We start from the raw sequence: 27,260 nt of genomic DNA, 5'->3' as shown, positions 1-27,260 counted from the left end.
AGTTAAAATTGGAGACAAACAAACAAAATACTTCCCACAGGGGCGGGGGGTGACGCAGGGCTCGCCCATCTCACCGATACTCTTTAATATTTACATAAATGAATTGGCAAAACTACTTGAACAATCTACAGCACCCGGCCTCACCCTATATGAATCCAAGGTTAAATTCCTCCTCTATGCAGATGACCTGGTTCTGCTGTCACCAACTAAGGAGGGTCTACAGCAGAACCTGGATCTGCTGGAGTCGTTCTGCTAGACCTGGGCCCTGACAATAAATCCCCAAAAAACCAAAGTCCTTGTGTTCCAGCAAAGATCCAGACATCAGGGACCCAAAATAAATTTCACACTAGGAACAACCAAAATTGATCAAACCACTAACTACACATACTTGGGCTTAAAAATCAGTTCTATGGGAAATTTTCATCTGGCTGTGAATGAACTGAAAGAGAAAGCAAGAAGGGCTTTCTATGCCATTAAAAAATCAATCCAAATAGAAATCCCAATTAGCATTTGGCTCAAAATTTTCAAATCAGTAATTGAACCAATTGCACTCTATGGCAGTGAGGTGTGGGGACCGCTAACACAACAAGAATTTGCAAAATGGGTCAAACATCCAATTGAGATCCTACATGCAGAATTCTGTAAAAGTATCCCCCGGACTCAAAGGAAAACCGTAAACAATGCATGCAGGGCAGAACTAGGCCAATATCCATTAATAATCACTATCCAAAAAAGAGCCACCAAATTTTGGAAACACCTAGAAATGAGCAACCCCCAATGCTATCATTACGAAGCCCTGAAATGCCAAGAGAGGACCATAAAGAAGAATACCCTCAGTCAACTAGTCCTGGGACTCAGTGAAGTAACTACTAACGCTACTAACAATAACCAGCCCCAGGACAGTGACAGCGTAACACAAAGAATTCGACCCAACACAATCGTCGCTAAGCAAAAGGAAAAATATGTCATATTGGGCAGAAACAACAAAAGCCCAAAGCAAACTCAAATGCTACTTGGCACTAAACAGACAATACAACATGGCTGATTACCTGACCAGGGTAAAGGATAGCAAACTGAGAAAAACCTTGACAATGTACAGACTTAATGAACATAGCGTGGCGATCGAAAAAGGTAGACACAGGCAGACCCGGCTACCAAGAGAGGACAGGATATGCTCTCACTGCAGTCAGGGAGTGGTGGAGACAGAGGTGCACTTCCTCACAGCTTGTAGAAAATATCAGGGCATAAGGGAGAATTTCTACCCAAAATTCACAAAAATATGCCCGGAATTCAGAAATTTGAATGACGACCAAAAACTCCCATACCTACTAGGGGAAGAGAGAAATTGTGTAACCTTAGCGGCACACTACGTTACAGCTTGCCATAAACAGAGGGGCAACCACTAAATATAAGAAAAGAGTATATACAAATTATATGAATGTATATTTATACACTCAGGGATATATCTGTTTGTACACTGTATGGATAGATCTGTATTTTTGTGTACAACCATGAATGTTTTTCGATGCTTTGGCAACATAAGATGTACCTTGTCATGCCAATAAAGCGATTTGAATTGAATTGAATTGAATTGGAAAAAAGTGTTACCTTCACAGGAAGTGTACACGCAGGATGTTTAATGCATCACTCGATCTTCCATGGTGTTGTTCACAGTGATTCAGAGAATGTGATGGTTTATAACACAAGGGCCTAGAAATTCGGTTTTGGCACAGCGAGGGCTTTAGCGCCGGAAGTTAGTGCCGGCGCTAAGTCCCCCTGCGCACGCCAAAAATTCAGTAGCGCCGCGCCCAAACGGCTGCCGGCGCTACTGAGGGGTCTCAGCGCCTCAAAACTGGCGCCATGCGCCGCATTGCGGCGCTATTCCGGCGCCCGCTGCGGTGCGGCAGGCTCGGGAAGTGCAGGCCTCCTCCTTCCGTTAAGGAGGAGCTGCCTGCACCCGGCCGCGGCCCGCGATAATCTTTTTAAAAATGAGCCCGGCACCTCAGACAAGTGCCGGGCTTGCTTCTGTTCCGGGGGGGGGGGGGGGGGGGGGAAGTCCGGGGAGGGAGCTGCTGCGGCCAGGCGGCCGGCGGGAAAGCGGCCGGCCGCCGCGGGGCCTTTAATGCGCCGGCGCAAAGTTCTGTAAGGCACCTCTGCCAGAACGTTGCTTGCGGCTGCCACGGGCGAGGCGGCCGCAACTCAATTTCCGAGTTCGGGCGGGTTACCATGGCAACCGGGACGCTGCGCACACCGATGACGTCATCGGTGCCGGCGCAGCGCTACCGGCCTAACGCCGATTTAGGGCCCCTGTCAATTTCTAAACTGGCCATAACTTCGGCGCTAGGCCCTCTAGCGCCTCAAAAGCGGCGCTAAGGCCAGTGAATTTCTAGGCCAAGGTCTTTAGTTTCTATGTTTCCTATCTCTTCCATTCTGACTGCTGTTTTGAGCGAATCAATAAAGTATTGATTTTGAACTGCGTCTGTCTCTCTGCTGAGCTGGTTCTACTGTTTTTTCAGCTTTGTTGGCTTCTGGCTAGCAGCTGCTGTTTCACTGCTGTCCGGTGACTCGTTCTACTGGTTTTTCAGCTTTGCTGGTCACTGGCTTGTGGTTTTACATTTTCTCTGCGGCTTTTGATCTAGTGACCTCCAACTTGCGTCCATGTCGCCATCATCTCTCTGCACTGCTACCAATTCTCAGTCCTACAGCAATAACCTCCATCCTCCAAATTCTCTACCCTTCAAATAGCTTCTGAACTTCACTCACCTGCTACACCTGTCTCCGAATTTGGAGAGTGCTTGATCGATGCTCTGTGTCGGCTCCATCTTGCCTATGTCAGCTTTGTCCTTCCATGGGACCTCTGACTTTGGCTCTGGTCTCCCTACTAGTGTCTCCAATCTATCCCCTGCTACTACCAGGAAATATGTATTCCATTAATTACTACATAACCAGGCCTATGTAACCTGAGCTTTTTCCAGTGTCCATTCGTGTGTGCACTATGGCTGCCGCTCCGGACCTGAGGCATTCACTTCTATTTCCACTTTTTTCTCCCCCCCTTTTCCTTTTCTCTCTATCCCTCCCTGACTGCTCTCTCCTGTCGTCATGCCTCCTTTCATTTCTCCTCTTTCAGATACTCTGCTTTCCCAAATCCATACCCTAATCCTTCGTTACTCTTCGACCTTCCTATCCTCCTACCGCCATCCCAGGCTTAACTTCCTCTTAGATAATCCTACAGCTTCCCTCTGTGCCTCTCTTGTCATCCTCCAAAAGGCCCACTGTGGCACTCGTTGCTGCTTCCTCACAAGCAGCAACCTCAACTGTCCCAACACACTCTCTCGTCCACCTTCCCGCCCAGCATGCCCACCGGGGGCTAATCTTGCGAATCTTCTCCCCATCCAACTCACCCCTCCAAGCGCTGACCCTGTGGACGCTGGCAGTGGGTCAGCCATCACCAACCCTCTCCACATCTCCCCCCAGGATGACCGTTCACTTGCGTACAAGGCCCTTGCCATTTATGAGCTTATCGTGGATGATTGCATCAATATCATGGCTCTGACGGAAACTTGGCTGAGGGGTGATGACACCTTACCCTTAAATGAAGCCTCCCCGCTTGGCTATACCTTCCACCACTTGCCCCGCTCAGACCGCCATGGTGACGGTGTGGCTCTCATCACCAAATCGCACCTTGGTCTGTCCCACTATTCCTCTGGCAGTTTCTCCTCCTTTGAGCATCTCACCTTATTCCACCCCTCTCACCTCTCATTTAAAATTCTTGGGGGGAAAAATTCAGTTGTTTGTGCCGCCCGTTAGCGCCTTAAGAGGGCGCCAATTGGGGCGCAAAGCAACTAGAGGCCGGGCGCAGTGATGTTTGTGCCGCTCGCGAAATTAACTAGACATTTTGCGGCAGCGCTAAACACTTCCGCCACGATCTCCTGCGCCGGCAGATTGTGACGTCATTCGAGTGCGCAACGCCCCGTTAGCGCCCCGGACCGGATATTGAGTGGCGCCCCCGCCTTACCGCCTGCCGCTAGCAACGACAGGTTGAGGGGAGCGTTATGCTGTCAGAAAGGGACTAGGGGAGCTCTATTTAAAGGCGACCGCTTCCTGCCTTTTTTTGTCGGTGACATTTTTTTACCACGCATTCTGAGAGAGAGAGAGAGAGAGAGAGAGAGACTTCTGGAGAGATTCAACGCTGTGTGAAGGAGTTTTGAGTACCGAGCTGCACTTTGCAGGTTTATTTTGATTTGCCCTTCCTTGCTTCGCCAGCACTCTGAGGTAGCGCCTCACTCCTCGGCGTTTACGCCTTAAGACAGGTGTGAAGCGCCTGATTTAGCGCTCCAATCATCTCATGGGGCGATAAAAGCCAAGTTTGCTGTCGGAGGCGATAATTAGCGCCAGGCGCTGAACTTTGCGCACGTCCGATAACGGCGCCCCAAATGGAGAGATACTGAATTTTTCTCTCTAATATTATCAGTTACTTTGGTCAGTAGTTCCCTGCGCTTTCCTCTCCCTTCCTTCTCAACTCCAAATACATTGTCCTACATGCCCGTTCTTCTCCATGCATCTCATTGTGTGAAAACTAGATTTCCTACTCTTAACACATTCTTTTGCAGGACCCAAATACTGTGGGGCTCCTTATATCGCTCAACCAAATCTTAACACCTCATTACAGCTTCCTGCTATTTGCCTAATCTACTCTTTGGTTCTTTTGAAATTTAATGGTCGCAGTACTGAGTATTGGTCTCTCTCTTTAAAAATAAAAACACACACCATTTAGACCCTAGACTTACTGGAAAAAATATCACTTTCAGAATAATACTGAATTTTCTTATTTCCTATTCTTCAAACTCTGTCAACAAAAACCTTTAAATGCATTAATCTCATTAAAAAAATTAAGCAATACTAAATTTAACTCATGCAACCAAGAACACTCGATGAACATACAATTTCTAACTCTCTCTTTGCAGCCTCCAATTCCTCTTGAGGTGTTCCCTTTGGTTTTCTTCTTCTATCTCGCATCAATCTGATATGATGCTGGATCCGCTGCTGCAGTTCTTGATCTTTAGCAGCTCTACGGAAAAATCAATACAAATAAATTTAAATTTCAAAGAATAGCTAAAGTCAAGATTAAAATGTAGTAAGAAAATGTTTACTAGCTGCTTGAAATTATGCATACAGCAGAAATATGCTCACACTTTCAGAAGTAAAAGTTCAATCATTAGTCATGAATGTAGTAGAAAGTAAAGTGAAAAAGTGGAGTTATAATTAAGGTGACTGAGAAAAAACAACACAACATTTTCCATCAGTCTGCTTTCAATATTTTCAATTCCTTTAAACCCAAGTTCCTTAAGAACATGCAAACTCGTACATAGAGGACAGGACAGTGGCACATCATGTTAAGCATACACTGCACCTTTCTTATTACTGAAATAAATACACAACATAACACATCACCCCAAACATTATGGTCATTGTTTTCTTTTGAAATTTGTTTTCCCAGAGAAACTGCAGTAATAAATAATGGTTTTAAGGAACAAAGAGAAAATAACATCCAATTAAAAATAAAGGTGGATCTCAATGGAAGATGTCCTCAATTAAAGCGTAGAAAACACATGCTGATTTCTGCAGGAATTCTAGGAACTGATCATCCTCCTCCATTTCCTAAGTCATGTCTTGTTACTGCTCCTCATCCACAATTTGACATATCCCTCTTTCCATGTGCAGTGTGAGCCTAACAACTCTCTTCAGGATATATTACAAAGCACCCTTGGTGCAGTCCAAACATCAGAACAATTGTTCCAGCATGTCAAATGTCTGCTCGATAGGGTTTCTGTCTCATATATACTGTTGTAGGTTTAAAGGGGTTGTATTTTTTCCACTATATCTAGGATATGTGTTTTATTTTAAAAAGAGTTGTATAGCAGTGTCATGAACCAATTTCAGTACTGTAGTCAAATATTACTCAAAGTTATAATGAGAGAAAATAGCAGGAACCAATGGACAATACCCATTGTGATAGCAATAAAAGAAACAGAAATTATAGGTAAACCTTGACAAATAATCCTAGTGAATATAATTAGATAGTTTGGCAAAAACAGTTAGAATCATGTAACACAAAACTACACTTTTATTTACAATTCACTCATTATTGTATCCAGGAGAAATGCTTGCAGATCTAAAATCTACAGGGGTCCATGCTAAATAAGATGTGGCTTTATTGTTTAAATTAGGTTTCATATTTCCTTATGGCAGAAAAAAACACCTTTCTCTGTAAAAAAAATGAACTGACCACCAGGGCTCAATTTGTAAAAAGAATTCATAGCATCTTGGAACAGGATGGACAAATACAATGTTATTTATTCAACTTCTGTACAACTATAAAATAAAAAAAATGGGTACTTGATATAAAAGTTATATCCATCAAGAATTTACTTGCCAGATTGCCATTATATACATCTATTTTACTACATATGGAAATCAGAAAAACAAATTTCTGCTTTAACTAACATGTTTTCAAGTCTTATTTTGTTTGTAAACTGTTCCTATCACAAGTGAAATAAAAACAGAAAATGTTGGAAACACTCAGCAGGTCAGGCAGTATCTGTGGAGAGAGAGAGAGCATCTGTGGTTTCTTTCGCCACAGATGCTGCCTGACCTGCTGAGTGTTTGCAGCATTTTCTGTTTTTATTTCAGGTTTCCAGCATCTGCAGTATTTTGCTTTTGTTTTCCTATCACAAGTGAGCCTGGTTTAGAAGGGAAATTTTATTAATCCTAATCTTCATTGCACACAATTGAATTCTACTGCCATTTAAACATATGAACAGAATGTTTAATGCTAATCTAAGCAACCAACTACATTGTACATAGTTGGTTATACAAGTGCAAACTTAGTGTTATGTTGCATCAAGCTCTTGGGGGGAGAAATTGGGTGAGTAGCACCACCTGTTAGCGCCTAAAGAGGCAGTCAGTGGCTGTAGCGCCACTGGCTGCGTCTGCGGCGATATTCAGTAGGGGCGCTAATGGTGGCGTTAGGCATTTGCGCTGCGCCGCCACCGATGACGTCATCGGTGTGCGCAGCACCCCATTCGTGCCCCGTTCGCGATATTTGGTAGCAAACGCCGCAGTTGCGCCGCTCGCTACCCGCGCCCGGTTCACGGGGCCTTACTGTGCCGGCAGCGGCGCAAGTTAAGGTGGAGGTGCGGGGCGGCCGCTTTTTCGGCGGCCGCCTGCCAGCACCTCCGTCCCCGGCCTCCTAAACCCCCCCCCCCCCGCGGCATTGCCGGCTGTTTCCCGAGAGCCCGGCACTTCTCCTTGGTGCCGGGCTCATTTGCCGGCACTCGCGATCGCGGATCACACTGTTGCAGGCACCTCCCCCTTAACAGTGGGAGGAAGGCCTGCAGTACCGCTGCGGCACGTTGCGCTGCGATAATCAGTTTCAGCGCCCTAAGAGGGACGCGGAGCGCCTCGAGCCTCGCCCCGTGTCCCTCGAGCGGCACTGAAACTGAATTTCTGGCGATCGGTATCACTCCGATCGCTGCGCTAAATCCTGCGCTCCGCTGACTTTTGCGCCACTTTGGCGCCCCAACCCAATTTCTAGGCCTTGATATTTACTAGCAGAAGCCAGTAAACACGTTTCAAGTTAGGCAAGGTCGGTCTTTACTGTATCTGAATGTTCACCTGGGAAGCTATTTGATGTTTAATTTGTTCTTCCAATTCAAGTCTTTTTTCATAGTTCTGTTCCAAACCAGAAGCAGCAGGTAAGCATTTTGTGTAGATTGGGCTGAAAGTGTACCTGTTCAAACTATTACAGATACACAATATCTGTATACTTTTTTTATTTTACTTGTCCCTCTGCTTTGCTAGTTTAAATAACCTCCCAACTCTTATTTATCCCATCGGTCAAGATGAATGTGCTTCCTTGAATCCCCCACAACTGCAACGCTCACTTTAACCGACTCTGTGCTCCTGACAAGCCACTTGCTGCCCTTTGCTATTAGCTTGCTTGTGGTTACCGTTCCCTGTGGTTCCATCCTCATCCACTCCCCGAGAATATTTTGAACAGTTTCCCTTTCTTTCTGCCTACCCTTTTAACAAGCCCCAAGAGCCACCACCCATTTCTTTGTGTCTGCTCCACTATTCTTTTTTAAAAATTTGTTTATGGGATGTGGGCGTTGCTGGCAAGGCCAGCATTTATTGCCCATCCCTAATTGCCCTCGAGAAGGTAGTGGTGAGCCGCCCTCTTGAACCACTGCAGTCTGTGTGGTGAAGGTACTCCCACAGTATTCCTTCTCTTTGGGGTTCGGAAACCATACGGAAAATATCTCCCAGAGACTTTTCCTCACTGTGTATAGTATGCAATCTAACTAGTTGGTCCTCAAATCTTTCAATTCATTCCTCGGGGTGGGGGGGTGGTCTTAATTAGTTGCCATTTTATGCAAGTATACTCTCCATGGATATTTTGAGCATCCAGGATTGCCCATATGCTGCTCATCACACAGGCCATGAGCCAAGTATCTACAACAGACATCTCAGTTGATATATATTGGAAAGAGTGCTTGTCGTTGAAATTTATGGAATATCCAATATAGCTCCATTGCTCTCCAGCCTTAACTTTCTCAATCCCAGTTCCCTTAAATAAGGAAGAAATACTTCTTCTCTTCATAAAATGTCTCATTCTGCTCAACTTTCTTTTTTTAATACTCCGCATATATTACTGCCTGTTGGCGGGATACATATATACACACACACCTGCCAACAGACTGTAGCCCTCCTGTCCAAAGCAAAAATAGCTGAATACTAATAGGCTACTTGATTCAAATTAATATAAACCAGACTTCAGTCAGTTTCAACCACACCTCCTCATTCCTAACCGCTTTAAATAAAGAACAATGGCCTAGAAATTGGGTATAGCCCCGCTTGAGGTGTTAGAACTGGCGCTGCGCAAAGTTTATAGCCAGACGAAACTTATCGCCGCCTGGCGCGATATTGGGTTGCATCGCCTCCAAAGGTGATTAAGGCGTGAATTCAGACGTTGCACGGGCCTCCTAAGGCGCAAAACTTCCGGCGCTACCCAATATCGGCGCGGACGGGCGCAGCGGTGATCTCAATTACCAATAACCACGAGACTTCCAGGCGCCGGCCGGCTCTTAAAGGGGTGGGTCAGTCAGCCTCAGCTTCCACACTCATCGCCCTGTAGGCCTCAGAATCGGCACACGCCCTTCTCTGGCGCAAAAAACTTGGTCAAGATGGAGAAGGTGAGACAGAGAGCAGAGCGCTTCAGCACTGAGGCTCTGGAGCACTTGGTGGCCGCAGTGGAGCGCCGTCGAGATGTTCTCTATCCTGACAATGGCAGGAGGCCGAATCAAAAGGACTACCGCCGAGCTTGGAGGGATGTTTGTCAGAGGGTCAACTCCAGCAGCATGGCGACCAGGAGCCCTGTTCAGTGCAGGAAGAAATTCAACGACCTCACTCGGGTCGTGAGGGTGAGTGGTGTTTATGCAAACTTCTGATTCCCTCCATCTGCACCTGACTGCATGGCTACAGGGTGCGCGATGCCCCAATGGCCATGCGTCAGCAAGCACCCATGGCCCTTTCTGGGCACACACATGCACATTTGACTCAAGGCGTCATGTAAGGGCTCTTGCACCATGGGGGACATGAGATGATCACTCAGGCGTCATGTAAGGGCTCTTGCACCATGGGGGGCATGAGATGATAACTCAGGGCGTCATGCAAGGGCTCCTGCACCATGGGGGGGCATGAGATGATCACTCAGGGCGTCATGTAAGGGCTCTTGCACCATGGGGGGCATGAGATGATCACTCAGGGCATCATGTAAGGGTTCTTGCACCATGGGGGGCATGAGATGATCACTCAGGGTGTCATGTAACAGAACTTCCCCTTCTTTCCCCTGCAGTCCAAGCTGGCGACGATTCGCAAGGACCAGCTTCGAACCGGTGGAGGACCTCCACAAGTGGTCACTCTGACGGATCTCGAGGAGAGAGTGCACCAGATTCTTGGAGGACGTCTGAGTGGTCCTGTTACCACTGCAGCTGCCGACCTCATTGTCGACAGCGATGGTAAAGATCTCACCTTTTTCAGCTGTCTGCTTCCACTTGGTCCCCCCGCCAGCATGCTTTCTCACTGTGGAGCCATGTCATAGCCTTGCCGCAATCTGGCATGCCTTGCTGCCAACCTGTCCTTTTGCTAAAGCCACTCTTCCGCCTCCCTGCTTTCAGATGCTGCATCACCAGCTCGGGATCCGGGCCCTGAAGCTGCCAGTGCCAGTGCCTCCGGAGGCGAGGATCAGGAGGAAGCCGGACCATCCGTTCCAGCCGCAGGGGAGCCAACACATCTGCAGACTGGGGATAGTAGCTCCCTGGAGGGGAGGGGGGGGGGCCCTGATGAGGAGCCAGTTGCCGGAACAAGCGGCCTGCATCAACGCGAGGGGGGTAGGCAAGCTCGGGCACCAGCTCCCCGGAGGGCGAGGCAGGGAGCGATGACTGCTGCACAGAGTGCAGAGGAGGTGCGTAGCCTGGCTGAAATGAGCACCCAGGCCCGGCTCTGGCACACTGAGCTTATGGCTGCAGTGGGGAGGATGCCTCAGTCGATAGAAACACTGGCAAAGAGTGTGCTGGACTTTGGCGCAGCAATGGAGAGGACTGTCCAGGGCTTCGGGGCAGCAATGGAGAGGACTGTCCAGGGCTTCGAGGCCGCTATGGAAAGGACTGTTCAGAGCTTCGGACAATCCCTGGAAAGGTCTGTCCAGGGCTTGTCCGAGGCAGTGGAACGGACTGCTCCGGCCTTGTCCGAAGCAATGGAGAGAACTGTCCAGGGCTTCTCCGAAGCACTGGCACCTGCCACACAGGTCCTCACTGCTGCCACGCAGTCACTTGCTGGCCTCGTCCAGACCCAGATTGAGGCAACGCGAACTCTCACTGCTGCCACCCTATCTGCATCAGCTAGGATCACCCCGGGCCCTTCCAGTACCACACGAGGCCAGGAATCAGTGGAGCAGTCGCTTGTAGAGGTAGAGCCGAGCCGGTCCCCTCCGAGAGCCAGTGTGTCGTCCGACCATGGTGCAGGTGTCCTCTCCCGGCAGGTGACCATTGCTCATGCCACCGCTGGAACGTCTGCAGTGCAGCTGCCACCACCTGCAGTGCACACTGCTTCCAGCCATGCCCAGATCAAGCAGCCAGCCTCCGCACCCTCCAAGCCCAGAGGTCGTCCAGGCCGTCCCTCAGGGGCTTCCACGCTTGCAGACAGTCACCAGGTGTCCCCCATCCTTGACGCCGCCACTGGGGTTCAACTACGGAGGAGCAGCAGGGAGGGAAGGGGCTGACCGCGAAAGAGAAGTCGGTCTCCATCAAGGGGCCAGCAGTAGAGGGAGGGGCTGAGACGTTTCTTTCCCCAAATTCAAGGACGCCCTCACCTGTTCTGATTGTTGGTGACGGTTTGTTTAGTTTTGAGGCTTTGCCAGAGAGTTAACTGTTATTTTGTTAGTTATGGTTTCTGTTGAGGTGACGTTGTTATACTGGAAGGAAGCACTTTTTTGAAAATAAAGAATTTTTAAAATTTACAATGGTACTCGTAACTATTTACACTCATGGTGGCCTTCATAGGCTTTGTACAATCAGAAGTGCGCAGGACGAATGAGACCCATCATTCCGTCAGAGGGTCCTCGAACCGAGTCCTTATGAGCCTCTGACGGACGGCCCTTCCAGTTTCAGGAGCCCTCGCATCTTCCTCCTCCTCCTCGTCCGCATGCTCCTCCTCCTCCTCGTCCGCCTGCTCTTCCTCCTCCTCCTCCTCCTGCTCGTCCGCCTGCTCTGCTGGACCTTGAGGGTCGGCTGGCATTGGCTGGGTTCGTCGAATGGCCAAGTTGTGGAGCATGCAGCAGACAACGACGATACGACCCACTTGCTCCGTCGAGTACTGCAGGGCTCCCCCCGAATGGTCTAGACAGCGGAAACGCTGTTTGAGCACACCAATAGTGTGCTCCACAATGTTCCTGGTCGCCTGATGGCTGCTATTGTAAAGCTCTTCTGCTGGGGTGGCGGGCAAACGGAGTGGGGTCATGAGCCATGGGCAGAGAGGATAGCCCTTGTCGCCAAGAAGCCAGCCTCGTGGGTGAGCCGGCCCCTCAAAAAGGTCAGAAACTGAGGTCTGCCGCAGGATGAACGCATCGTGGCTGCTTCCAGGGAATTGCGCGTTGACTGCCATGATCATCTGGTGGTGGTCACAGACCAGCTGGACATTGAGGGAGTGGAACCCCTTGCGGTTGCGGAACTCCTCAGGATTCAGTAATGGCGCCCGCAAAGCCACGTGTGTGCAATCAATGGCCGCCTGCACCATGGGGAAGTCCACAATAGCAGCGAAGCCCTGCGCGCGCTCCACCTGCTTCTCCAGGGTCAGAGGGAAGGTGATTAATTGACGCCTTCTTCTATAGAGGGCAGCTGTCACTTGCCGGATGCAACAATGCACTGCAAATTGAGATATATTCGCTATGTCCCCAGTGGCTGACTGAAAGGATCCGGTGGCGTAAAAGTTGAGGGCAACAGTCACTTTGACGGCCACCGACAGAGAGGTCCTGCACCGTAGACGCGGCTGCAGATCCTCAGCAAGCAGGTGGCACAGCTCAGTCACAACCTCCTTACCAAATCGGAGCCTTCGCAGACACTGCTCCTCCGACATGGTAAGGTATGACACCTGCTGCCTGAAAACCCTTGCAGCATATCTTCGGGGTGGCCGACCTCCATTGCCCCTCCTCCTTCTGGCCAATCCCGGCCCTCTCTCCCGCCGTCTCTGTGCCCCTTCCAAGTGTCCGGCCATGAGGACATTCCCCTCCAAAGCAGCTCCCATTGCTATGCCAGACGGGCAACACACTGTAATGTCTAGCGCTCCAACTGATCCGGACAGGGCTGAAGGTCCCAAGTATTCGAAGGCTAAATCTGATAAATCCTGTGCAACAGTAGCTCACCAACTCTCTCCAGCAACGATCAGAATGAACAGGCCAAGTGGCTGCAGCTTTTATACTAGATCTGTCCCCTTTAAATAGCACCCCCCCCGACTCCGAGAAGGGCCTGGGAACATTCCATCCAACTGTCACTAATAGCGCCAGGCAGAAAGGTTCCGGGCGCCACCGAATATCCGGTCAGGGGCGCCAAAAGGGCGTTGCACACTGAAATTACGTCATGATCTGCCTGCGCACGCGGGTGCGCACTAACAGTTAGCGCAGGCGCTAAATGGATACTCAATATGGGAGTTGTCGCTATCCTCATTGCGCCCGCCCGAACATTGGGTAGCGCCCCAAATCTCGGGCTCATTAGGCGCAACCAACCGAATTTCTAGGCCAATATCTCCTTGCTCAATCAAAAACACATCAATGACACCAGGAAAACTCCCCATTCTTCTTTGAGTGGTGCCATGGGATTTTAACACCTACCTGAACACCAGAGCAGGCAGGTGGGAGCTCCATTTAACAGCTCACTCAAAGGGAGTGTCAGCCTAACATAGGTGCTCAAGTCCGGGAGTGGGGTTTGAACCTACAACCTTCTGACTCAGGAAAAGTTTGCTTTCATTTGAGCCAAGCTATAAAATGGAATAAAGAGTTTTTGAACATACATGTGAACCTAAAATGTGCTGAGCTGTAAAGGAGTGTAACTGAACTCCTCAATAAAAGTTAGATAAATTACAGAACTGCACTATTAGGCACATAAAATAAAACCATCTGAATATGTTACAGCTCTACTTGTGAGCCTACCACTTAATGGTACTGGCCCTGAATTTGCGGTCGGAGGCTTTCCGCAGAAACTAATTTTTCTATGACTAAAAAATCTCATCTAAACTAACCAATCTAGCTTATAAAAGCAATTATGAACAATCAATGTGTAATTAAGAAAAATACTTTATTTCTAATAAAAAGGATGCATTTTGAATATTTCTAATGTTATCACATTATTGATGCGCATTTCTATAGATGCAACAATAAAACTCTTAGGAAACGCACCTTGCTTCTTCCATTTCCTTTTCTAAATGTACTCTTTGGATACATTCATGGACACGTGGTCTTTTCCAATCCACACTTCTTGTTGTGTGGTAGTAGTTTGGATCTGTAGCATATGGCGCACTCTTCACTACCTGTGCACAAAACATCAGATTACTTAGTTCAGGTATACAGATGATCACCTCAGCGGTAGCAGTCATTTATTTTTTTGTCTGACAGTCTAAATATCATTGGTAGACTGTGTACCTTTAAGAGTGTTCAGACTGGAATCATGGGGTCCAATTCCTCTCTTGGCCTCATGGAGGCAGATCTGGGGCATATCTGGGAACTTCTGTGTGCCCTATGGATGCGTCCCTAACCTTTCCAAAATCCCAGAGTTAGGGAGACCAGATAATTTTCAGCAGGAGGTGGAATTTTGATGCGGCACCTTGCCATAGCATAAACGGACCCGTCATGCTGTCCAAATATTTGAATAATTTTTTATTTAAAAAAATAGACAATATCAAATTTGTGGCCTTTTAAATAAAACTGGGCAACACTTCTGCCAGTATCAAGTCCTGGCACGCTAGTATGCCTGCTTGATGCACCCAATTAAAAAGCAGTATTGAGGGCCTTGTAGGGAGTGGATCTTGCAGGGACCCAAAATGTCCATGGCCTGTTTTAGACCATCAAGTGCCACCCTTCCATGGCAATCCTACCCAACAAATCCAGCCTTCTGACTCATCCACAGTCCCTTTTGCGTCTGTGAGTAACCCCTCTGCAACCTAATGCTTTTCCCATCATCTCTACTTCATCTCTTTACATTCCTACACTAACGCATTTAAGGGTAGATCTGCTGTTTCTGTGTTCCTGTTGCATGCTGGAAGCATAATTTTGGAAACTGCATATATCCAAGTGAAGGATGGGAAAGCATAAGCTGGGGATATGTAATTTCCCAATAGGTACTCCATGTGTGCTCCAAGAGCATAGTAATGGAAACGTTACCCTTTAGTGCACTATTAAATAAGTGAGCTTGCTAACTTATCAGCCTAGTTTCCAAGTTTTTATACATAAAATAAATTTCATTAAGTGTCAAAATTGGTTCAGAAGTCAGATTTGTAAACTGAACTGTCTACACAAAAGACAGTTGAGTGACTAAAGAAGAAATGCATTTTCAATGTACAAACTCTTTACTTTGGGCAGCTGGGGAATTTAAATTCAGTTAATGAAATAAAAATCTGGAATAGAAAAAAAGCTAGCATCAGTAAAGGTGACCATGAAACTAACGGATTGTCGTAAAAACCCATCTGGTTCACTAATGTCCTTTAGGGAAGGGAACTGTACACACAAAAGGTTTGCAAGGTCACTTTTATTCTACCTTTACTCCTTTTCTACCAGCAGTGGGTGCTATAATGGTGGTCATCATCAGAGAGCAGTCTCCTCGGATCAGATCATGAGATTTGAACAAACTCAAACTGTACTGCGTGATTTGAACTGGGTGATATCAGTTTTATTTTACTGCACACTACAGGGAAAAAGCATATTCTGTTTATCATAGGGTAGATTTTCCAAGTCCTTTCCTGGACAAGGTACCTGACTTGATGCTCACAGTGGACCAAGTACCTCGCCATTGACAATGAACCATAAAATCTACACTTGTGTTTTGATTACTCAGCTATTACTTTCTTGAGGATAAACTGAAATACAACAAATGGCTCCACTAAATATTTTTGTATACAAGTACCATGTTCCTTTCTGTTGCATGCTTTTCCTTTCTTTCTGTTTCTTTCTTTTCCTGCATTAACTTAGCTTGATCCCTCCAATCCTTCAATGCTCTCGTGTCTCTGTAAATAAGTACAATTCCATTTACTCTTACTAATGATAAAATCAAGATAAAACAAAGGCAAATTCATGTATGGTGATAAATTATATTTAACCAAAAACCTGAACCTAGGTCATAAACTAGCTTGACATGGAATCAGATGAGATGTTAATTTAAAGTACAATGGAAACAGTCTTTAAGCTAAATGTTCTATTCTACAACTGATTTAAGGTGCAGATCTGAATAATGCAGGGAATCCCACTGAAGCTAGTTGGCCACATTATATATAACATTTAGATCACATGAAACTGAGTATTGTTTCCAATATCTTCAGTTGATTGAGTTCTGAAACTTTGAAAATTATAAGACAATTATATTATCATTAATAAATGTCCAAGATTACTGGACAGTGTTTGATGGAATGACTAAAACCTAGGAGTGCTTTAAAACATCTGACAAGTGGATGCTTATGACATTTTAAACTCTATTTATTTAGTTTCCTATTGATGTTTTTGCTGGTAAAAAGCCAAGCTTGAACATTGCTTTCTTGATGCATGACAGTGGTCACCAAAGCGTACGAAATCTTGTCCAGTGTTCAGTAATACTTGCCAGTTTTTGCTGTGCCAAATCGAACTGATTTACATTACGTGGTGGATTCAGCAACAGTGGGAATTTGCATGCATGCGAGATTTGCATTTGTGCAGTTGCGCTTAAGTCCTGAATCTCACATTAGTGCAGTGGCTTTTCAACCTGCCTCCAAAATCCCCCCAAAACATAAAAAATAGGAGCAGGAATAAGCCACTTGGCCCCTCGAGCCTGCTCCGCCATTCAATAAGATCATGGCTGATCTTGTAAAAATCTGTCTATCTCCACCTTAAATGTATTTAATGACCCAGCCTCCACGGCTCTCTGGGGCAGAGAATTCCACAGATTTACGACCCTCTGAGAGAAGAAAAGGGCACCGTATGCCAAATCTAATTGGTGCAAACTGTTTATATTTACCACCACAGTTGATGAGGGGGATCAGAAAGGAACTGCATCTTTCATGATGATCAGGTAAGTGACTGATTACAGTATTAACTGCTCAAGTCCTTAAAAAAAAAACTAAAAACCAATTTTGGTACTTTTAATGTTTTGAAGTTGGAAAATTAGTGTGGTGGAAGGGTGGGGTAGGAGCAATGGGAGGGTGTAGAAATAACAATAGGGGACAAGGGGGAAGTAGAAAGGGGAGAGAGGGTATGTGTGACAGGGAGTGCCATACGGGTTATTGTGGGGGGACAAGGATGAAGGTGGGATGTGGTATTAACCCGAGGCCTGGTCTGCTCTCAGGTGGATGTAAACGATCCAATGGCACTATTCGAAGAACAGCAGAAGAGTTGACCTGGTGTCCTGGCCAACATTACCTCTCAATCAACATCACTAAAACAGATTATATGGTCATTTATCTCATTGCTGTATGTGGGATCTTGCTGTGCGCAAATTGCCTGCCGTGTTTCCTACACTGCAATAGTGACTACACTTCAAAATACAGGAAACTTTGTGCTATCCAGCACCCACGGGACCGAGCTGCTGCCGTTGCCTCAAAACTGCCGTACTCTCCAGAGTTAATGTTGAGAGATACGGAGATCTTATCTCCGTATTTGACAACAAACACTGTTGCTTAGCAACAGCTTCTAAACACTCGGGTGTGGCCCTAAAGCTCTGTAGCTGAAGCTGTTGCTATAGCTACAGACCTTGCACAGCTTGACTGTTCAAACAAAGCAAAAAAAACAAACAAAAAGAATAAAAAACGGCTGCTGATTTTAGCTGGTGGCTCCAGATTGCCGGATAGCTCACCTCCGGATAGCACAAAGTTTCCTGTACTTCATTGGCTGTGAACTTCTGGAACATCTTGCAGCTGTGAAAGGCTCTATATAAATGCAAGTTTTTTCTCTCTTTTAAAAATGGAGACATCAGAAAGGTGTCGGTGCTTTTGACACAACGAGTTGGGTTATTGTCTCTGACGGCACTCTGGCAATTGGGTGCAACTCTGTAAAGTTAATTTCCAAGCACCTAGCCATCTGTCTAAAAACTACTGATTTATGAAATTAAAACATAATATTGAACCTGAACTACTTACAATATTCTAGGCTTGGAGTCCACACACACACCAATGCTGGAGATACAATGCCACATTTTCAAGGATATATTTTGATTGGTAACTGAGCAATGTGCTGAAAGTAAGCTTTGAAATGTTGTGGTCGAAGGGGAAAATTACAAGAATTAACTTGCCACAATGCAAGTGGAACTACTGTGCTTTAAATTTGCCACTTTCCCAATGGCAATCGAACAGTTGCAATTAGGTAATTGACATCTCACAAATTTATGAGCCCTATTTCTGTTAGAATCTGATCCTGACACGCTATGCTTGCTTGCATGATGCAGGCATACTTAGCATTGAGGCCTTTTGAAGCGGAATTGGTGGGAATTCCAACTGGAGACGTGCATTCATTTTAATGGGCAGGAAGTTGTGGTTACAGAGTACACAAGCAGAAAATCCTGACAATTGAAAGGTGTATTGCGTTACTCAGTATCACACTGTTGTTGTATCTCTGGTAAAACAGGGGGAAGAGTGTTGAAATTGAAAGGGACATCAATAATTAAAATCTTCAAATCAACTTACAAACATTGCAAAAATATCAAAAAATATCAAACTAATAAAAATAAAATAATGCCTTCATAAGTTGCATTCAAACCCATTACCTCCACTTCTAATGCATTAAAACTGCAGAATCATGACATGTAACTTCTGTGTTCTTTATTAATGACTAGCTGAAGTGCCCGGCGGTGCCGAGGGATTTTTGAGGGCATGTTGTTGTTGGAAGAGAGAGAGAGAGAGAGAGAGCGACTGGGGGGAAGAGAGAGCGCGACTGGGGGGAAGAGAGAGAGCGACTGGGGGGAAGAGAGAGAGCGACTGGGGGGGAAGAGAGAGTGCGACTGGGGGGGGAAGGGGAAGGGGAAGGGGGGAAGGTGGGGGGGAAGGGGGGGGAAAGGGGAGTGGAGGGGAGGGGGAAAGGGGAGGGGAGGGGGGAAGGGAGGGGAAGGGGGGAAAGGGGAGGGGGTGGAGGGAGGGGGGTGGAGGGAGGGAGGAGGAGGAGGAGGAGGGGGGAGGAGGGAGGAGGGGAGGGGAGGTGGGGGAAGGGGAGGGGGTGAGGGGGGAAGGGGGTGAGGGGGAAGGGGGGAGGGGGGGAGGGGAGGGGGAGAGGGGGGAGGGGGAGAGGGGGGAGGGGGGGAGGGGAGAGGAGGGGAGGGGTGGGGGAGGTGGGGGAAGGAGGGGGGGAGAAAGGGAGGGGGGAGCCAGCAGACCCTCTCCCCTCTGCCGGCGATGGCTCCGCTGAGCTCCGTGCCGCCCCACGCACTGACATGCCGAGCGCAGCGCCCCGGTAAGCCCGAGCCCCGCCCTCCTGAGGCCGGGCCTGAGGCGGCTTGAGACGGCCGATTGCGGCTGGCCGGGCCCGGTTGCCTTGGTAACCCTCCTCCCCTCTGCGCCTCCCGATCTCCGGGACCGGGCCTGAGCGGCTTGAGACGGCCGATTGCGGCTGGCGAGCCCGGTTGCCGGGGTAACCCTCTCCGCTCCCCCTCCCCTCCCGAGCCCTGCCCCCCCCCCCGCTAACCTGCTTGCTTCCCTCTGGCCGCGCTGTGTGGAGGTGCGCGTGCGCCGTGCAGCGCAAGCACGAGGAGCTTGCAGTGAGCCCAGCCAGCCTTTACCAAGATGGCTGGTCGCTGGTTCGGAATCGGGCCCAGCGGGGGGTGGGGGGTGAGGGGTGGGAGGAGCTTGCCACAAAACAATTGCCTAGGGTCCAGCATGGCTGGCAACAGACGCCCAGGCTTCGAGGCCTACCTGCAAAAATGGGGAAAGGTAGGAAAATTAATGAGATTAGATAAAAGGTTTAGAAAGTAATTAACTTTTTTAAAAAACAATATGGTCTAGAAATTCAGTTGCTTGCGCCAGCCGGTAGCGCCTTAGGAGGAGGAGATGTTGGGCGCTAGGCAGCTAGCGGCCGGGCGCAGCGCGATCTGCGCCTCTCCCCAACTTCACTCACGATTTAGTGGCGGCGCAAAGTCTTTGCGCGCGCTCAGCTGCGCGCGCAGATCCTGACGTCATTTCCTCGTGCAACGCCCTTTGTGCGCCCCAAACCGGAAATTCAGTCGCGACGCCCTATTGTGCGCCTGGCGCCCCTAGCGACTGGTAGAGGGGAACGGTTCTCAGTCGATGCGGGGCGCGGGGGGCGCAAATTAAAGGGCACACCTCCTGCAGTAGAAAAGGTTGCCATTTCGCAGCACTCCTTTTTGAGAGACGGATCTTTGCAGAGAGACAAAGGTAGAGAGCTTTCTGCTTTGGCTCAACACTCGGACAGGTACTTGTGGCTTCAGGCCACAGCTTTCCACTTGTCTTTGCCTTCAGTGTCATATCATTGTTTGCAAACATATAATGGGGGCTGCAATGGGTGCAAATGCTGGCCTTCTCCATTGCATCCAAAGGGCTCACAGACGCCGTGAGAGAGTGGCAGTCCTGGCTAGACGGAGAGGGGGCAACAGGCGTCGGGAAAGGAGGCCTTACCCACCCAGAGTATACCGCCAGCAGTTCTCCTATCTGAACATGTCTGACGAGCAGTGTGTTCGGAGGCTGCGGTTCCGAAGGGCGGTGGTCACTGAGATCTGCCACCTGCTTGGCGGTGATCTGCAGCCACATCTGAGGAGCAGGACGTCTCTGTCGGTGGCAGTGAAGGTGACGGTGGCTCTCAACTTCTATGCCACCGGCTCCTTCCAATCCGCTACTGGGGACATTTCCAACATCTCCCAGTTCGCCGTGCATTGCTGCATCCGCCAGGTGACCAATGCCCTTTTCAAAAGGAGACGTCAGTTCAACTCCTTCTCCATGGCCCTTGTCAAGCAGCAACAGCGTGCAATGGGCTTTGCAGCATTCGCGGGCTTCCCCATGGTGCAGGGCGCCATTGACTGCACGCATGTGGCTTTGCGGGCACCTCTGGAGAATGCCGAGGATTACCGCAACCGGAAGGGCTACCATTCGCTCAACGTTCAGCTGGTGTGTGACCACAGGCAGCTCATCCTAGCTGTCAATGCCCACTTTCCAGGCAGCAGCCACGATGCCTTCATCCTGCGCCAGACTTCTGTGGCAGACATGTTCCAGGCCCAGCCTCACCCACGAGGATGGCTTCTCGGGGACAAAGGCTATCCTTTGTGTACCTGGCTGATGACCCCGCTCTGTGCGCCCAGCACCCCTGCTGAAGAGGGATACAATGACAGCCATCAAACGACCAGGAACATAATTGAGCAAACAATCGGCGTCCTGAAGCAACGGTTCCGCTGTCTGGATCGTTCCGGTGGAGCCCTACAATATTCGCCGGAGCGAGTCTCCCATTTCGTGGTCGTGTGCTGCATGCTGCACAACCTGGCTATCCGCAGGACTCAGCCACTGCCACCAGAGATTGGAGGACCACCTGAGGAGGAGGACCAGCACAGGAGGGAGGCAGAAAGTGCAAGGGCCGCCCATCGGCGGCTTATTGAACGTCGGTTCTAGGCCCCCTCTCAGGGAATGGCTTGTGCCAATGTCACCAGATGAATGTAGCCGCTCCACAAGCCCTCAGCCGAGCAGGGCAACCAGGACTTGCAAAATAAAGCATGCACAGTGCGATTTAAGAACATTTATTTATTGGAAACCTCTGCCCTTCCCACATTACAACCTCATGGAGAGAAGCCCCCTCCAAAAACACAAAACGAACAGTCTCGGCCTTACAAAACAAAGAAAGACACCAGTCTCGGCCTTACAAAACCACAACTACACCAGTCTCGGCCTTTCAACAAACACAAAGCATTTGGCCAGACCTTCTACTTTTTGCCCTGCGAGGGCGATGCCTTTCGCATCCGTGACTGGCCCCTGCCTGCCCTGCAGCTCCTCCTCAATGGGACCCCAGTGGCTGCAGCAAGGCTGGGGGAAGGCTGCTGAGTGTCAGATGGCGAGACGCCAGATGCCCTTGGGGGTCGGCCTGCACCAGCTCTGGCCCTGGAGGGTCCGGCTGCTGACTGCTCCAACTCTGCTTGGGCGGCAGCAGTCTGTCCAGCGGCTCGTGGCAGCTGCAATGGCGGAGTGGCAGTGTCGGCTGCAGGAATGGTGCCAACCTGACAGATCGCAGGTGCTCCCTGGTCGCCTGAGACATTGGCACTCGCACGGGCCAGCACTGCAGCATGCGCAGCAAACAGCTGAAGAACAGACTGCTGGGCTGCTGCTGCGCGGCGAGTGCCCTGGCGATGCCTGGCCGATCCAGCGAGGGTGGCAGCAGTTAGTGCCCGTGTGACCCTGGTCTGTGTCCGCATGACACCAGCCAGTGAATGAACGGCACGACTGAGCACTTGGCTCGAAGCCTCCTGTGCAGCCGCGAAGTCCTGCAGACTCCTGGCCTGTGCTGCACTGAATTGTTCCAGACTCCTGGCCTGTGCTGCACTGAATTGTTGCAGACTCCTGGCCTGTGCTGATACGAATTCCTGCACACTCCTTGACAGAGACTCAATGGAGTCAGGCATCCTTGCCACTGCAGCCATGAGCTCAGTGTGCCTGCGCTCAGCCTGGACGGCCATTTCCTCCAGGAGCCGCACCTCCTCTGCGCTCACCGTCGCAGGACTGGAGGCCGCACTCACCCTCTGGGGAGAAGTCCGGCGAGCTTCCCCACCCCTCCCGCGTTGCTGCAGGCCGCTGGGCCCCGGAGCTTCACTCTCCTCCGACCCTTCCCCCCGGCTCCCCTCCAGGGAAGACGTGTCCCCTTCATCGCCATGGGCTGGCGCGGCTGAGGGTGGCACGGTGGCATAGTGGTTAGCACTGTTGCCTCACAGCACCAGGGACCCGGGTTCAAATCTGGCCTCGGGCGACTGTCTGTGTGGAGTTTGCACATTCTCCCTGTGTCTGCGTGGGTTTCCTCCGGGTGCTCCGGTTTCCTCCCACAGTCCAAAGATGTGCAGGTTAGGTTGATTTGGCTATGATAAATTGACCCTTAGTGTTAGGGGATTAAATACGTGGGGTTACGGGGATAGGGTGGGATATGTGTCGGTGCAGGCTCGATGGGCCGAAATGGCCTCTATCTGCACTGTAGATTCTGTGATTCTGTGATGGGCCAGCTTCCTCTTCCTCCTCCTCGAATTCTGAATCGCTGACAGTGGCAGCTTGAGGGCCCGCCTCCTCACCTGGCGATTCACCATCTGAAAGCAGGGAGGCACAAGAGTTGCTTTAGAGTGAGGACAGGGCGGCAGCGAGGGAGGCATGAGTGCTGCCATGCACTGCATTGGTCGGACAGTGGCAAAGGATGCTGATCTGAGGCGCAAGTGGAAAGAGAGAGGTCAAAAAGGTGATGCCCTTACCATTGGTGCCCAGAACAGGGTCGGCATCTCCACTGGCGACGGGGCCAATCAGCCGTCCTGCCATAATGCGCTCCACACGCTGGTTGAGGTCGGAGAGCTCTTTGACGTCAGGACGGCCTCCACCGGTTTCACGTTGCTTCCTCCGGTTGTGCGCCACCTTGGCCTGCAAGAGAAAGGACGGCCTCTAAGTACAGTGGCATAGTGGTTAGCACTGTTGCCTCACAGCGCCAGGGACCCGGGTTCAAATCCGGCCTCGGGTGACTGTCTGTGTGGAGTTTGCACATTCTCCCCGTGTTTGCGTGGGTTTCCTCCGGGTGCTCCGGTTTCCTCCCACAGTCCAAAGATGTGCGGGTTAGGTTGATTGGCCATGATAAAAATTGGCCCTTAGTGTTAGGGGGGATTAAATACGTGGGGTTACGGGGTTATGGGGATAGGGCTTAGGTGGGATGGCTGTCGGTGTAGGGACCGGGTGCTAGGGTTTGGATGATCAGCCATGATCTCGTTGAATGGCGGAGCAGGCTCGAAGGGCCGAATGGCCTACTCCTGTTCCTATCTTCTATGTTTCTATGTTTTACAGTGTGAAGCCCTGATCTTGTCTGCACTGCCTCCCATGGTGGACTGGCCCTGACAGTGTGAAACCCTGATCTTGGCTGTACTGCCTCCCATGGTCGAATAGCTAGTACAGTGTGTAAAGTGCTGAATGTGCAAGTGGTTTTCATGACAGTCCCATAGCTGCTGGATGAGGGCTGGCCCTTAGGGCTTTCAGGTCCCTTTGCCCATAAACTGAGGTGCACATGCAGGGATGAGGAGGACACTGGAAAGGGTACTCACCCTGACAACCCGAGTGAGGTCGTTGAACTTTTTCCGGCATTGCACAGGAGTCCTGGCAACCACGCTGTTGGAAGTCACCCTGTTTGAGACCTCCCTCCAGGCTTTCCGGTAGGCGCTGGGCAGCGGCCTCCTGCCACCTTCTGGGAACAGAACATGGCGCCTGCGCTCCACTCCGCCAACCAGCACCCTCAGGTCACCCTCGCTGAAGCGCTGCGCTCTCTCCCTGGCCTTCTCCATAGCCCTGGGCGTTGCGCAGATGAAGCAGAAGTGGTCAGGCCTAGCTTGAGGGCTGCAGTGTGCAGGGCGTGGCAGGCAAACAAATCCACCCTCCCCCTTTAAGAGCTGACCGACGCCAGAGTGTCTGCCGTCAATCAACAACTCTCCGCATCTGCGCTGCGCCCGGCCTCGGGGGTATCGCTCAGGACCGCCGGCTTAGCGCTTAAAGATAGTCGTGCATCGCCTGTTTTAGCGCAGCAGCAACCTCTTGGGGCGATGCGACTGAATATCGGCGAAGGTGGCGCGAACTTGCGCCGGGCGCAAACTTTAGCGGCCGCCCGACTTTAGCGCCCCGAACGTGGCTATACTGAATTTCTAGGCCTATGTGTTTTAAAAGCAACTTTTTTTTTTTTTTAAAGACGCAGAAAGCGGCAAAAAGAAATGAAAAGTTTGGAATCAAGATGGCGGCGACTCACCTCAGTTCAGAACGATAAGGCCCGCCCACACATGCACCGATTGGTCGACCGTTAGGTCACCGAAGCGTAGGATCGGTCAATCGTCCCGTCACTCGACTCTAGGAGGGCCCGCCCGCACGCGCCAGGAACCCGCCCCCGCCACGCAGCGATTGGTCGACCGTCGGGTCGCTCGACCGTACAATTGGTCGACCTCGACGTCACTCAATGCTAATGAGCAGATAATGAGCGGAATTTTGAAAGTTTTTTGGATACCGCGGGCACAATTTTTGTCTCACCGAAACGTAAATACGCTTACACCGTTCTGGAATCGTAAGCTTTCTTTTGATGTAACACACGTGTAGGTACGCTCTATAACTTTTGATTGTATAGCCGGACAGAGAGACAGAAAGACAGACAGAGAGACATACCGTTTTATATATATATAGAGGCATATAAATGCAAGATAGGTCCCTCTTCTTTCAATTTTCCTTATTTAAACAAATTGCTAAAACAAAACAAAAAACTAAAATTATTTGTCTATGGTATAAATGGAATACCAGAAAAGTCCCGGTGTGATACTAAGGCCTGGATTTTGTGTTAAGAATAACAGTCAGGCTATCAGCGCTCACCATTTTTATTGAGTAAACTGGACAGCAACTTCTACACATGCGCAGTTAAGCGCGGAAGTCCAGAAGTTGGTGTCCAATTTGCCCTGCTCCTCCACAGGCTGTGCTGTAATAGTACCTCACCTCATTGAAATCCATGTATGGGCGTGAAGTTGCTGTACTTACCCACTAGTTCCCCACTAAACACACCAGAAAATGTTAGGGCTGGTGCATTCAGGTGTAAGCAAATTTTTAACGGTGTGATAAGTTTTAAATACTGCCAAACAACCTCTCTGGCACTGAAAATGTAATTTTACAAATGTGGAGTCTCATTCCTTCAGAATTTGATTATTGTTGAAGATTTAAAAAAATTAATAATTTTTTTAAACTTTTACTTTCTGTCTCTTATCTCTCTTTCTTAATCCCATCTGTCTTTCCCTCTCTATTTTGTTTTCTGTACATAATTTTACATTGAATTAAATATTCTATTTGTCTGGTTCAGACTCGGCGTGTCTCAGTGAGGATTCTGCAATCTGATTGGTTGAAGAGCCACACTGTTTCTTGGTCTGCTCACACATGCTACAGATCCCCTGTAGAGGGCACCGCACTAAAAAGGCTCTCTAAATACCGTAAGTTGCCACTCAAAACCCATGGAACGTCTATGGGCAGCTGTAAGCGCAATGAACGGCAAGCACCATTCCTTCACCACTGACCGCAAAAATCCAGGCTGTTGTTTAAATAACTCATGGGCTCAAGCAGAATTTATGCACAAACAACAAAATTTGGATGGTTTATAAAAGCCTCTCACCAGCATAGGAATTCTGTTCCTGCTCCCCAACCTCAACCCCATTGCAAGTGTGTTATGCTTAAAAGTGCTACATTTCTTCATTCAACAAACATCTACTTTAGGAATTATGGGTCCGTAATGAACAAAATTGTAGCACAGTTCAGATCCAATTTGGCCAAAATGCTGGCATGATCATCGAATCACAGAGCAGAGAACACGGACATTCGGTCCTCTGAGCCAGTGTCGTGCATGACGTCACATCCTCATAAATCATAGAATTAAAAGCAATGGTCGAAGAAAATGTCAAGACTCCATACTTGCTTTAGCAGTTAAATAAACTATTGCCCTGTTATGGCTGCTGAATTTAATTCCTAAGTTATAAATTTGTGGATACATTTAGCCCAAGCTCTTAAATTTTCATGACAACTTATGGAGGCATTTGAACTAGTTAGAAAATAGCAAATTCTAGTTAGACAGAAAATGAATTTATGTCTATTTGAATTGGCTATGCAACCAAATTTTACTAAATTCAAGAAGGTCATCAGGTTGCCGCAAAGAGGTCACCCAATCTGCGTTTGGTCTCCCCAATGTAGAGGCCACCACATCGTGAGCAGCGAATACAGTATATTAAATTGCAAGTACAACAAGTAAATCGCTGTTTCACCTGGAAGGAGTGTTTGGGGCCCTGGACAGTGGGAAGGGAGGAGGTAAATGGGCAGGTGTTGCATCTCCTGCGCTTGCACAGAAAGGTGCCATGGGAAGGGGAAGGGGTGATAGAGGAGTGGACCAGGGTGTCGCGGAGGGAGCAGTCACTTCGGAATGCTGAAAGGTGGGGTGGGGGGGGGGGGGGAAGATGTGTTTGGTGGTGGGATCATGCTGGAGGTGGCGGAAATGGCGGAGGATGATCTGTTGAATATGGAGGCTGGTGGAGTGAAAGGAGGACAAGGGGAACCCAATCGTGGTTCCGGGAGGGAGGAAAAGGGGTGAGAGCAGAAGTGCGGGAAATGGAACAGACACGGTCGAGTGCCGTGTCAACCACGGTCGAGGGGAATCCTTGGTTGAGGAAAAAGAAAGACATGTCGGAAGCACTAGTATGGAAGGTGGCATCGTCAGAACAGATGCGGCGGAGACGGAGAAACTGGGAGAATGGAAT

At 49.2% G+C, this 27,260-nt stretch overlaps 1 protein-coding gene across 6 annotated transcripts in view; it reads right to left on the bottom strand.

Moving 5' to 3' along the window:
- LOC147113523 (leucine-rich repeat-containing protein 27-like) overlaps window positions 1-27,260 on the bottom strand; it is a 122,370-nt gene that overhangs the window by 5,597 nt on the left and 89,513 nt on the right. For all 6 annotated transcript variants that reach the window (XM_085994730.1, XM_085994727.1, XM_085994729.1 and 3 more), the window contains 3 exons: window positions 15,726-15,825; window positions 14,006-14,136; window positions 4,942-5,068 (listed from right to left, as the gene is read on the bottom strand). In XM_085994730.1, coding sequence (XP_085850856.1) covers window positions 4,942-5,068; window positions 14,006-14,136; window positions 15,726-15,825 — 358 coding nt within the window. The remainder of the gene's footprint in view (window positions 1-4,941; window positions 5,069-14,005; window positions 14,137-15,725; window positions 15,826-27,260) is intronic.

Source organism: Somniosus microcephalus, chromosome 8, assembly GCF_052327205.1.
Source record: "Somniosus microcephalus isolate GS21.2 chromosome 8, FLI_Smic_1.0, whole genome shotgun sequence".
NCBI classification, from domain to species: Eukaryota; Metazoa; Chordata; class Chondrichthyes; order Squaliformes; family Somniosidae; genus Somniosus; species Somniosus microcephalus.
Note: the sequence above shows the minus strand (reverse complement) of the source record. Positions and strands in the feature narration are given on the sequence as shown.